General features: G+C 40.9%; 2 protein-coding genes across 3 annotated transcripts; both read left to right on the forward strand.

Moving 5' to 3' along the window:
- Positions 1–656: 656 nt before the first annotated feature.
- On the forward strand, positions 657–8,149 carry LOC105908359 (protein lin-9 homolog). The gene is made up of 15 exons (XM_031580343.2): positions 657–760; positions 1,611–1,643; positions 1,835–1,926; positions 2,060–2,161; positions 2,620–2,750; positions 2,852–2,977; positions 3,460–3,617; positions 4,153–4,286; positions 4,647–4,772; positions 5,098–5,199; positions 5,317–5,397; positions 5,489–5,614; positions 5,832–6,014; positions 6,424–6,521; positions 6,783–8,149. Exons 1-15 carry the CDS (start codon positions 730–732, stop codon positions 6,886–6,888), a joined length of 1,629 nt encoding a protein of 542 aa, XP_031436203.1. The 5' UTR covers positions 657–729; the 3' UTR covers positions 6,889–8,149.
- Positions 8,150–8,256: 107 nt separating this feature from the next.
- On the forward strand, positions 8,257–13,635 carry zgc:162964 (uncharacterized protein LOC560569 homolog). Of its 2 annotated transcripts, none has more exons than XM_031580344.2 (8): positions 8,257–8,792; positions 9,197–9,338; positions 9,680–9,820; positions 10,315–10,470; positions 10,929–11,103; positions 11,301–11,460; positions 12,065–12,340; positions 12,634–13,635. In XM_031580344.2, exons 1-8 carry the CDS (start codon positions 8,558–8,560, stop codon positions 12,837–12,839), a joined length of 1,491 nt encoding a protein of 496 aa, XP_031436204.1. In that variant the 5' UTR covers positions 8,257–8,557; the 3' UTR covers positions 12,840–13,635. The 2 variants fall into 2 exon arrangements, with proteins under 2 accessions (XP_031436204.1, XP_012692095.1); XM_012836641.3 differs by having other exon boundaries at positions 11,304–11,460.
- The last annotated feature ends 65 nt before the right edge of the window (positions 13,636–13,700 follow it).

Here is a 13,700-nt window from a genome sequence, read left to right on the forward strand (position 1 = left end):
CACATTTGATTTAATCAGACAAGTGATTACTCTGTGAGCTTTTAGTTGCAGGTTAATATGCGTATCCAAAGTGATTAGGCTGATATTTGTATTTGTAAAAATGCTCTTTTTGTAAAGTGAAATTCAGAACACAAGGAAAATGAGTAACCTGCTTCATAAAAGGCTTTAAAAAATGTGTCCTCAAAGCACTTTGCCCAGCCATTATTTCTACTGCCCATCCACCTGTGTGGATGCATGAATGCCCACTGACAGGCAGTAATTCGATGCAGGGCTCATTGACATGCAGTTTGGTGTCCTTGTCCACTCAAGTCAAATTGAGGATTTGACAGGCTGACTCTATGAATACCCATCACCTTTAGAGTATCTGTGGAAATAAAGTCTGGAGGACCAAAAGCCTGTTCCTGATAGGGAGATAAAGAGAATGTAAGACCCCTTTTATCAGAAGATAATGACAGTTGTGGTGGGCTATAGTAATAATAGTAATAATTTATACATTTATAAATAGTTTTCTATTCTTTAAAAATGTTTTAAGCATGTATGTGTTTTCCTAATATATGTTTTATGTCATGTGTTCTTCTCTATATTCTATAACTGTATGCGAAGGCTTGGTTCCTTCCAAAATAATTTCTCCCTACTTACCAATTCTTTCGAATGGCCCTCTTCAGTCGTCTCCGTCCCACAATGCACCCCGACCGGCAGCCTTTGAAAACGTAGCGCGGCTGATTCAAGATGGCGGAGATGGAACAGCTGCTGGACGAAAGTGAGTAACTTGCTAACGACGAATTACATTGGTGGACATTTTGTAGATGTTGATAAGTGTTTCCTTTTTCTAGACGAGAGTGTGCCACTGTGATGGTCACTTGACAATATTGTGTTTGGTTAACCACTCAACGTTACACTGTGTCGAACCACATACTGTTGCGAAAATTATTTTTGAGCTGCGGACCAGCTGCTGACTTTCGTCTCCCTGTTGTTCTCACTCAGTCGGGTTTTGGTTTTGGTTGCTGATTAGTCAGCTAAATTTTCGGATTTGTTCAACTTTATCTTTATCATCGCATTGGGTTCCTGCGCACTATATTAAGACGGATGTCAGTTGGCTTGTCTCTCTGTTAAGTCGAGTTATTTTAGCTACCGTGGTTAGCTGACGAGGATCCTAGCTAGGATAGCTGGCTTGCTACTGGTAACTTACCTTCGTAGCTAGCTGGCTACAAACTAGCCAACTAGCCTCTACCGTATTTGACTGGCTGTCATCTCAAATACTGCGTCTGGAGGGCCTTAGTTAATGTTGCCGATTGATGATTGCCAGATTTCAAAGAGGCAGCTACAGATGATGACACATCTCGGAACCTCTGTGCCCCAGTTCGTATACGCTGTAAATTGTGTGTCGACCCCAATTTCATAACAAATAAGGAATATTTCGTCTATGCATTGTTGTTGTTACTATCTAGCTGACGATAGCTAGCTAACATTACACATACAAAAATGAAAAAAAAAAAAAATTACATGAGAATAATTGTGCCTTAAACACACTACACAACACATATAAGATGTTTGTCCTGTGCTTTTATGGTATTCATTTTCCAATTAAAAATTAACGTGTTCCCCTTCAGGTTCATCAGCAAAAGCTCTTGTCAGTCTGAAAGGTAAGTTAATACCACCTACTGTGCAGGTTGTCTTTGAAGAAGCAGCTATTGAATAGGCTAACACTAATATTAATTTGCCATTAAGCAGCCATGGTCCTAAATCCATCATTGTTTGAACTCAATTCTATCCATACTTGTTGTGGACGAGCATACATTTCCATAAAGTATTTGTTTTTAACCTTCATTTTCAGAAGGAAGTTTATCAAACACTTGGGGTGAGAAACATGGCTCACCCAAACCACAAACTCCAAAGGGAAGGGGAGATTTTTCACCTGTGGAGAATGTAGGCCTAACTCTTTTTTTTTTTTTTCTCTAATGCTCATTGGGTCTCAGTAGTTTTCATATGGAAGAAATAGTACAGTAATGATCTCTGCCAGTTAGCCATTTACCACTGGTCTTTCTGATATTCATTGCAGACCAGAGGCTCGAAGAGGAGCCGCGGTCTGTGTGAAGAGGATGAAGGGCCAGTTGCCTCCAGATCACCTCGGAGGAGTCATAGAGTGATAACTATGCCACAGGTTACTTTTTTTTTTTTTTTTTTAATGTATTCATCACACACACACACACAGTATACAGACGACCACCCAGATGAACTTATGTGGTTATCTGTTTTCAGACTGTACATTTGGGCTCAATGCACAAACATGGCTACTGTTAACTGCATATTAACAGATTTAACCAGAAGCATGTTGTACACATTATTAATCTGTTACTGCAAATACATCAGATGTAGATTACCACACTAAATTAGAACTATGTTAATGAAAAGGAATATGTTGGTGAAAAGTTTACAAGTCTGCCTGGAAATGTTTTATTTATATTGGTTTGCTGTTGTAATTCCTCTCTAAAGAATTCTAAAATGTCTTGACTAACATCAAGTTATCCTCATGGTTTTCTGGTTCCTGAAAATTAAGAAACATTGAAGGTTACAGCAACATCACTGTAAAATCCCTGCTTTTGCTGTTCTCCACTCCAGAAATTTGCTGATTTTGCAGTCCCAGACAAAAAGGCATCTCAGAAGATTGGACTGAGATTGAGGAATTTATTGAAATTGCCTAAAGCACACAAATGGTGCATATATGAATGGTTTTATTCAAACATCGATAGGTATGCTACTACACACACCTGTGTTTGAATAGTTCTCTGCTGTTGTTGACATTTTGTTTAGCCCCTGAAACTATGTTTTTTTTTTTTTCTACATTATCCAGACCTTTATTTGAAGGAGACAATGACTTCTGCCTCTGCCTGAAAGAGTCATTTCCAAATCTGAAAACCAGAAAGTTGATAAGAGTTGAATGGGCAACAATCAGAAGGTTGATGGGAAAACCCAGAAGGTGAAACTTTGAAATCATAACAAATTCTTCTGTCTCGAGGGGGTTTCCTTATGTCACTTTATTTTGTAATTCATATAGATTATCTTAAGAGGGATTTGTTAACTGAATAACTTGAAGGAATGTAGTGTACTGACTAGTGTCTTGTATTAACTTCTTGGCAGCACAACAACGGGCACGGTGTATTACTTACGGGCTAACTTGCCTTACTATTACTACTGTTGTTGGAAAGAGGCTTGACAATCTTGGTTTCATCACTCTATGTGGATTCCCTCTTGAGCTGTGCTGCCTATGTATAACATACTTCCAGTTTTGCTCCATCTCTTCTGCTTCCCTCTCTGAGTTCTGTTTGTAAAGATAGATAGATGGATAAAGTGACTTATGTGGGCAGTGTTGATTGCGCTAGACAGTTGAATTTGAATAGTAAATGTCTCCTCGTTGATTGCAGTAGAGGATTGAAAATGAACTGCATGATTATCGGGCAGGTGCTCGTCGGCATTCTTCGCGGAGGAGAGGTCAGCACTGGAGCAGAAGAGACAGAAGATCAGGCTTCTGCAGCAGAGGAAGCTAACAGACGTGTCACACTGCAAAGACCTGCCTGAGGAGATCCCCCTGCCCTTAGTCATAGGAACCAAAGTCACAGGTAAGAGTTTGTCGAAAGGTGCCAGGGTTTTTTGTTAAAAGCAGTGTCTGTTACCAAGAAGCGGTGTGTCATTTGTGAAGTGGATTTGGAAGTCCCACCATGCCAGTAGATGGCAGTGTTTACATCATTTTTTTTAAAGATATTTTTGAAAGTCCAAAATCACTGCATGGAGATCATGCAAATGCTTGATTTCTCTCTCCCACGTCAGTGATTTTTGTATTATTCCCAGCAACATTTAATGATGGAAGTGCTATTGGTGTAACTTAAAAGCTTCCACTGTTACAGCTTCACCCATTTATTACAATTTACACGTTGTAACAATACAGAAACCACAGTAAAAATGATGACGATGTCCAAAAGACATTTATTTTCTCAGTCACATCAGCGTACATACACCGGCTACTTTAGGCAATGGCACATAATATGTGGTGTGTACTTCTAGGCCTTTTCTGTTTCTCTCTCAATTCTTATCACACTTTGCATCAACTTGATTGTGATGATGTGTTAAACTCACGAGTAATCTTCCCGACTCTAGCTCGTCTGAGAGGTGTTCACGATGGCCTGTTCACGGGCCAGATCGACGCAGTGGACACTGGTGCTGCCACATACAGAGTCACGTTCGACAGGAAGGGCTTAGGGACACACACGGTTCCCGATTACGAAGTCCTCGTAAGTCTGTCTACCACTTTCTCATGCTGGACATTTACATACCTGGTGTGATTTCGTATAGCTTGTTGGCATACTGTGGCATAATTTCTGTTTTAAATGAGAGAATTGAATGAAAACAGTAACAGTGTTATCAAAAAATAACAAAAGCAGTCATTGTGGGGTAGCTTCCGTGTCCGTCAAGTAGTAGTAACTTGCTGTGCTATGGAATGGCAGTTTTTAATTCCTTTTTAGACATCCGGGGCCTGTCATGCATGACTGTAGAATATCCAAGCCATCCTATCCTGTGTACTCCTGTAGCCTGGTAAGTTGCTGTCTGAAACTTACGTTGGTCTTGGCTTTTGTGTTGTTCTCTGCCTCCAGAGCCATGATCCCGGTGACACCATGCCACTCTCGGCCTTCGCCCAGAAACAGCGTCCAGCCCGCCTCCACACCTTCCTAACGCCCACGCGAGAACCGTACCCCTCATCGGCCCCCTCCGCACTGATGGTATCAGCCTCTCGCACCCAATGTGGGGTTACACTAGTGTGTGACTTTAGCCCGCCCAGTACAACACTATGCTACCATACCAAAGTTATATACTTGGGGAGCAAGCAAACTCTAATGTACATCTGAAAACAAATCTGTTGCTTTGGATAAAAGTGTGTGCTTATTGAAAAAAAAAAAAAAAAAACACTAATGTTTTTAAGTCATTTTTGTTTTAAATGACGATAGTACATCGGTATTGCAGGCATTAAAAACATTCCACATCTTTTTGGTATTATGTTCAGATTGAAAATGCTTAGGTTTCTTTCTGTTGATTGGTTGTCTGCAGGATAATGATCCATTGCTCGGTCAGTCTCCGTGGAAGAGTACCCTGACGACATCAGAGGGTGATACACTTGGTGGCTTTCCTGTGAATTTTCTTGTGCAAGTCGTAAGTTTCACCTTCAAAGAGGTTGTGCTCCTAATTGATTAGGCCCTGTTATGTTTTGATGTTTGTATTGAATTTTGTGCTGATTTCTTCGGTCTGAATAAACACTTATTTTTTCAGACACGGTTATCAAAGATCCTTATGGTAAAGAAGGAGCACATAAAACAGTTAAGAGAGATGAATGCAGAAGCGGAAAAACTGGTAAGCATGTTTTCTAAGAAATAGATGTTTGTAATCGGTCTCAAACCTTTTGAGTAATGTTAAGTTTAAGCCTTAATGTTTTTTTCTACAGAAATCTTATGCGACACCAATAGAATACGAGTTTCAAAGGAGATATGCCACAATTGTGTTGGACCTTGAACGACTCAACAAAGACCTCAATAAAGTGTTGCATGAAGTTCAGCAATATTGTTGTAAGGTAATGATCCATCCATTCAGACACATGCACACAATGTAGGCTATGTTTCAGTTGTCCTACTAATCCTACTTGATTTGTGTATGAAGTCAGACATGTTGTACTGTGGGACCAAACCTGTCCTGACCTGAAATACCTCTGAATAGTCTTTAGCTAAAATTCATTTGAGGGATTTGAGATGGCTTTTTGAACTGGCTCTAACCCTGTAACATCGCTACAGCTGGCTCCAGAGCAGGGCCTTCAGCCAGAGGAGGAAGCGGTGGACGTGAGGCGACGCTGTGAGGAGGAGGCCCAGAAGATCGTCAGGCAGGCCAACGTCCTCCCCAACGGCCAGCACTGCGTCCACAGCCCCAGGCTCACCCAGCTCATCTCCAATCTCACCACGCTGCTGCTGCAGATCAAGGCAAGGAGAAAGCACAGTACCCTCTCACGGGGAGGATTTGTAGATTAATGATTGTTCAGTTGGTGAATCGATTTTGAATTCATCCTTGTAGGGTGGGTAGGATTTTGGTTGAGTGGTTATTCACTTAATTGCATGAGAATGTCCTTGAAGGGGCATATCGGTTCCTCCTCTGGCATACACTGATTGGTTAATTGACTAAATAATATATTAGTCATTAAGCAAGTACCCTGAAAAGGCATCCTAGCTTCTTATGGGATGGAGTGTTTGATTTGATTAGATGCTTGTTCATTTAATTGGTCATTTAGGCTAAATGTCATTATAATGTAGTATAATGGTATTATATTATATATTTCATGTGTTTTCATGTGACCAACTTTGGTAAAAAATAACTTCTCTCTATTTTGTGTAGTGTTTGGCTGAGGGAGGTGATTTGAATTCCTTTGGGTTTAAATCATTAAACGATTCACTCAATGACATCAAAACGTCAATTGATACTTCCAATGCCAGGTGAGCGCATTCCTTGATTGCCTTTTATTACCATATTTATTCTTCACCCTAACAGGTCGAACATCAAACAATGAAGTGATGTATTTTTATTTGGGGGGGGGTGGGGGCTGGGTTTTGTAACCACACTTGTTTGAGACATGCCTCAGTTTGTGACTTTGTGCTGTATCCATTCAGCAGGCAATGATGTTTTTGGGGACTGGGTTAAGTAACTCCCCCTGTTTGAAACATGCCCCAGTTTGACTGTGCTTTTTATCCATTCAGCTGCTTTCAGAACAACGTGGAGATTCATGTGGCCCACATTCAGAGTGGCCTGAGTCAGCTGGGGAACCTCCACGCCTTTGCGGCCAACAACACCCACAGTGTTTAAGCCTTCCAGCCTTTAGTACATATCTAACCATCACTCTGTACATATCCTCTGACATAATCGTTGGAAATATACCTCGGACAGCAAGAAGTGCAAGTACAAACCTTCAGAGAACTTTACTCTTCATAGACCAGAGTTGGAATGAGGGGACTTTTATGCAAGAGATTTGTGAGATTTGTCACATTTTTGCACAGTGCGCGCACACACACACACACACACACACACACACACACACACACACACATACACACACATCGTGAGGGTTGACTTGAGTTGACTCCTTAAAAAAAAAAAACACCCATCAGATTGTAAAGAAATTTTGTTTCACCCCGTTCTCATATGTTCGTTCTTCCCAGGACCAGGCCTGTCTCTCTTCTGAACATTTTACGATGATCTTTGGTGAATGCTCCCCTTGAATGTACGGAGCAGGAAGCTGAGACTTTTAGATTGTCCTTTGCTGCACTTCCGTCTGCTAATATCACACCATTTTAAGGGCTTGTTTTACCTCAAACCTCACTCTTACTTTTATGTTCAAGCACATTTATAGGAGATTTTTTGAGAAAGACAAAAAATAGAAGAAAAAAAATCTACAGCTGCAGACTGTAATTGGGTCTGTTTATTTGTATCAGTAGGTGAGGCAGGGCTCCAGACGGGCATTGCACAGTACTGCATGCACCACACAAACCCGCTGCAAACAAGGATGTAGAGAGCAGCTGTTAGGGTTTGATGCTTTTGTTTTGGTTTTCTTTTATATTGCCATGTGTTTGTTACACAGCAAAATGTCATTGCATCTCTTCTCATCTTTTCTGTTTTAGTTTCTGATCAATTTTTACACTCAAAATGAGTGATTTCACAGAAATGCAAACCTCAAAATCTGCAGCCTTACGTGTCAGTGCTATTTTTGTACCTTCTGTAGTGTGCTTTAAGTCAGAATAAGTATTTATGATCTCTGGAGCTTAGAGATGGCTGTAATGTTGTGTAAATACTTCTAAATGATTTTTATCTCGAGTCTTTGTACAGTTATTCGCAGAATTCTTGAAATGTATGTTGTTAAAAGAAGATACTTGCCTCCAGTAGTCATTTTGTTTGGATTACATTGAGCTCCACCCATTATAAAATATTATTTAAAAGTATATTTTATTGCATTTATGGTGCGTCGATCCATTAAAAAAACCAAAATGATGCACATTTTCCCTATGCAAAACTACCTTCGAAGATTATGTTTCCGTTAATGTGTGAAATTAAAATGGTTTCTCCCACTTTGGTATGTCTCTATGAACCTGACAGGCCAACCTTTGTCCTGTTGGCTCGAGTCATTACGTGTGATAACGCAAATGTTCGGCTAGTAGGCTACAGCACCTGCTTCACACCACTTCTTTGAAGTTTTAAGTCTCATTGTCCTTATCTACATCTGTTACCCTGTTGAACAGGTGCGTGCCTTGGTCTAGTCAACAATATACCGTTTAGTGAAGGACATCTTTGTATTAATATCTTGCGATTAGAACAGTGGTTTTCGTTGGATGGGTTAGGCTGTAGACTTTGGTCATAAGGGTCCGGTAATCAAACGTGTCGGCTTGGAGAGTCAACAAATTAGAGCATTTCCGGGAGTGACTTTACGGAAGACGGTAGGCTACGTGGCCACCTTATTTGACAGTTTTGGGGAGCTATTACTATGGAAGTGCTGAAAACAGACGTTGACAGCGGGAGCCCCACTTCCCACCAAAAGTGCTCTGACAGCCCGCAGACGATTACCGAAGAATCCAGTGAGCGGGTGGAAATTTCCCCGTCCATGGAAAGGGCAGAGACCAATTCGTTCCCTAATGAAAACGTGGTACCTTGGTCCATAGACAACAACTGGGGTCTCTCGCAAGAGGAATTGTTTGATATGGCATCGATCTTTTTGAAAGGTAATTCCATACATTATGCGCACAGATGAAGTTGTTTGAAAACGGTGGCCCTGACTGACATGAAGATGGTCTACAGTTGTCACAATGTTTACATTAGTGAAAGTGTTGTAAGTCTACACCTCTAGCCAGCACGAGAAAAGTTGTCATTGGTGTAGGCTTTATAAACATATGGCCCAAACACTGCATATAGGCTGCAGTGTATCTGTAGTTTTAGTGAGAATACATTTGCATCAGCCTATCTACACTTAAATTTGTCAGCTGACGAATTATGAATCGTACTTTCATTGATTCATCTGCTGAATGTTTCAATTGCAACCCTGTTTCACCACAGTAACCCAACAGGTTATCCAAGGTGACGGCTTTCTTGTGGTTAGTTGCTAACAGTAACTGTTTTGCGTTTAAAGAGAAAGATGGCAAAGCTTTCCATCCAACCTATGAGGAGAAGCTGAGGTTGGTTGCCCTGCATAAACAATCATCTCAAGGGCCATACAACCCTGATACCTGTCCAGAAGTGGGTTTCTTCGACGTCTTAGGAAATGACAGAAGGTAATGTCAACAGAGATTGTACCCTGCCACAGTAAGAAGTTGTTCAATCACATGTTAGTTAATTTTCATTATTTTTCTCAAAAAAAAACAAAAAAACATTTCTACCATTCCTCCCTCTGTTAAGATCTTAGAAGACTACATTCAAAATTGTGAATATGTAAATATTGGCCATATTCAATTATGATCTTCAACTCATTTTTGTTGGCTACACAAATTCTCAGTATATTAAATCTAAAATCCAAGTGAAGTTTACCAGTTCATTGGACAGTATTATTCTTTTGACTAATATCATAGTGCTGAACTGTGCAATTTGATTCATTTTTTATTTGTTGGTCTGACAGGAAAGAATGGGAAAGCCTTGGCAAAATGACAAAAGAGGATGCCGTGGCAGAATTCATTAAGCTGATGAACATCTGTTGTCCTTTATTCTGTCCATATGTGACATCCCATAAGATAGAAAAAGAAGAACAAGAGAGGAAGAGGTAAGTACCAACTTTATTTCAGATCATCTTCTGAGCCAATGCGGAAATATCCTCCAGAGATGCATAGTGGGCATTTGCCCCCCCCCCCCCCCCTCCCAAGTGGCAGCGGTGCACTACTCTGGATCCAACCAGTTTAAGTTCTACCTCCACATTATCTTGGTGTGAGCAGCTCAAGAAACCTGAAGGCAGCAGAAACCTGAAGCCAGGTGTTATACCTCTGGTTGGTCCTCTTCATTGCTAAAATGCATATCTTGGGGGTTAGAGTTCAGATGTGCTCAGTAATTCTTATCTGCCCTAGACCACTTAGATTGTCCCCACTGGACCTTACATAAGCTTACAGAGTGTGTTATAATCAATGCTCGTCCCTAACCAGGCTGGCTTCTGTTACACAATTACAACTGTAGAAGAAAGATTAGCCTGTATAGCATTGTCCTCTGACCTTTTAAAACCTCCAGGCCAGGCTGAATGTAATGGCCTGTCTTTGCCCACTTTAGGAGGGAGGAGGGGGAGCGACTCAGGTTGGAGAGAGAGGAGATGGAGCGACGACAACAGGAGGAGGAACAGCGCGGCAGGGAAGAACAGATTCGACAGCAGCGAGAGGAGAAGCGGAGGCAAGAGGACGAGGAGCGGCTACGGATTGAACAGCAGAAGTGAGCAGGCTCGCTCGGATGCTCTCTACACTCACGTTCACGTGGAGCATTTTCTGTTTTATCGGAGGGTTGTTTTAACATCACACATTTACATTGCGTCTCTATTAATTCATTGAAGTACATGCTTTTATCCAAAGCGACTTACAGTACAGATGTGTCCATTTTTATCAGTATGTGTGCTCCCTGGGTATCACACCCATGACACTGGTATTGCTAGTGTCTCACTCTACTAGTTGAGTTAACTGAGAGCTCAGAAATCTTTCCTTGGGGTACAATATTTGACTACAAACCTCAAACACATCACTGCTGTCACATTTCTACAACAGAAACACTGGCAAGCTAATTGTTTCCCAGTTCCATGACACCGAACCGTGTCTGAAAGTCATTAGGGTAAGGCTTATCAGCATTTTCTGTGATTGTCTGATCGTGGTTGGGTCTTTATTATCTCACCATGACAGACAGCAGATCGTGGCAGCTCTGAACGCCCAGACCTCGGTGCAGTTCCAGCAGTATGCGGCCCAGCAGTGTCCGGATGATCCGGAACAGCAGAAGCTCCTCATTCAGCAGCTGCAAGAGCAACACTACCAGCAATACATACAGCAAGCATACAAGCTACAACTGTCCCAGCAGCAGGTACACCAATTTAAATTCCTCTGTGTTGCACTGTGAATAACAGGTTTTGTTAAACAGCAGTTGGGAATCTATTCCAGACACTCAAGTAGCTCAGTGTTACTACTGAGGTTCTGCGGACCTGCCACAGCTATCTAAACCTCCTGTGAAACAGAGCATTGTTTACAGCATATTTAAGACATGTACCTTTTTTTATCCAGCAGGCTAATTTGTGGAAGCAAGAGGCAGAGTCTACTGTCCCCCCTCCAGGCAACAGAGAGCAAAGCGAGACCTGTAAAGCTCCTGACAGTGAGCGTGTGAATGATCATCTGGACACTAATTCCCCTCCACAGGTAGACCTACACACTGGACCACCAGCAGGTATGTGTTTTTGTAGACGGTTTGGTTAATGCCTGCACCGACCACTTGTTAGTTCACGAGGGGTTAATAGCATACTAAGAACTTTTTCAGAGTTTGACTGATCATTTATTTTTGTTCATACACTACCACATCTTATTTCAAAGTGTAGGTTTACAGATGGGCAGAAAGGGGAGGGGAATTTCCATCTTGGGCAATACGTTACGCATTCCAATTCAAAGCGTTTCCGCGTAGGATGCTCCTCAGTTTTCTTGCATATCGGTCCTCTCTCCTTGCTCCTCCCTTCTCGGTTCCTTTGAGAATATTTAATGAAACAATTTGTCCTCCATGACTTCTGTCTTGCAACGATTACTGGGTCACGAGCTGGAGGACCGAGGACAGAGAAGGCATACAAATTGCGAATTGGCATTCACCTATGTAAATACTATTTACTATGTACACAAGACCACACTACAGTACTACTCTCACAGATCCCTGCAAAATACCATATTATTTTTATGTCTCAAGTTTATGTATTGAGTAATACAGCTTTCAGTTTGCCAACAAAGGGCATTGCATATTAGAATATCACTTCAACACTGAACGACTTGATTGTGTCCTTCTTAAGAGATCTCAGCCCCATCCATGTGGACCAGACCACATATCAAAGACTTTAAGGAGAAGATACAGGATGATCCAGACTCCATAATCACAGTTGGTAGGGGTGAAATGGTTACGGTGCGTGTTCCCACCAATGAGGATGGCAGCTATATGTTCTGGGAGTTCGCCACAGATCACTACGACGTTGGTTTTGGTCTCTACTTCGAGTGGGCAGACATACCTGTTGGTCCCAGCAGCAGTGTTACTGCCACGACTGAACCTAGTGATGAGGACGCGGACAAAGGTGAGCATGAACATTCATTTGTTTTGAGATAGTTGGGTACATTAGTGGTAAATCAAGAAAACTGGAAGAAGCCAACTGTGTCTAATCTATATTTTATGTGGTCACTATAAAACTAGAATTTGCTTGGATTTCCATTAGGATCAAATAAATGACAGCCATGAATGTAAACAAGCATTAGGTTTTCCATCTCCCACTTTTAAGTACTGTTAGTTATTGTATTTGGTCCTATATCAATACAAAAAGTAGAGCTTGAGCAACCTTTTCCACCTCACTATGTTTTCCTTATTTCAAAGGAGAGCCTCAAGAAGAGACGTTGAAGGACACCCCGACACCTTTCGTAGAGGAGGTAGTGCCCATTTATCGGCGAGACAGCCACGAGGAAGTATATTCCGGGAGCCACCAATATCCTGGGCAGGGGACATATCTGCTCAAGTTCGACAATTCCTACTCCCTCTGGAGGTCCAAGGTTGTCTATTACAGGGTCTACTACACAGGATGAGGCCGAGAGCGTATCCATGGGAACTGAACCATTGTCTTCCAGCATTATTCAGTTTTTTTTATCAGAGGGACGTACAAAGATCCATGTCCATAGTATTTTTACAAAATATTTGAATACAGCTGCTTTTTAAAAAGAATCTCCCATTAATCAAATGCAGAATATTTGGCAATAATTTGGCAATTAAACTGTAATCTCCAAACACCAATAGCCTACATGTTAGATCAATGTATGTTACTTATTCTCAAGACAGACAAACGATTACTTTAATTCATTGTTCAGTCAAATCAATAATGTACAATTTGTGTTATTTTCACATATTCTTACTGCTCTTTTAATGGCATTCAACAAAAATGTCAATTTAGACTTTTGTCCTTTAAATGAATGAATGTGATTTATGAGTTTAATTTGAAGAGAGCATAACAATTATGAAGATCTTTCATAGATTGTAGACACATCTTAGAAATGATGTAACGATTCATATTTATATTATGTTTATGAAATTATGTCACAATTAATATTTATATTTAGTTTATGTTTGAACTTGAAGAGGCTGCTAATTATTCAGTGCACTTCAAACAGTGTGGTGTGTGGACCTCATCTTGATTTGCAAAGTGATTACATTTGGAGGCAACAGTCACAAAGATATATGGCAGTAATATTCCAGAACTTTAAAAAGTTTCGATAGCTTCATAGGAGTTATTCATTTAATTGTCTTAAATAACCTTTCAGCACAAACATGTACTGTTTATATTCTCTTAATAAAGAGCCATCAGCTGGACTGATGTATGGCAGAGCATGGAGCATGCAGCGTTTTTTTCTAAAGTCATTAAAGTCACACACACTAATGATTCTACAAACATT

Source organism: Clupea harengus, chromosome 14 (genome assembly GCF_900700415.2).
Source record: "Clupea harengus chromosome 14, Ch_v2.0.2, whole genome shotgun sequence".
In the NCBI taxonomy this organism is placed as follows: domain Eukaryota; kingdom Metazoa; phylum Chordata; class Actinopteri; order Clupeiformes; family Clupeidae; genus Clupea; species Clupea harengus.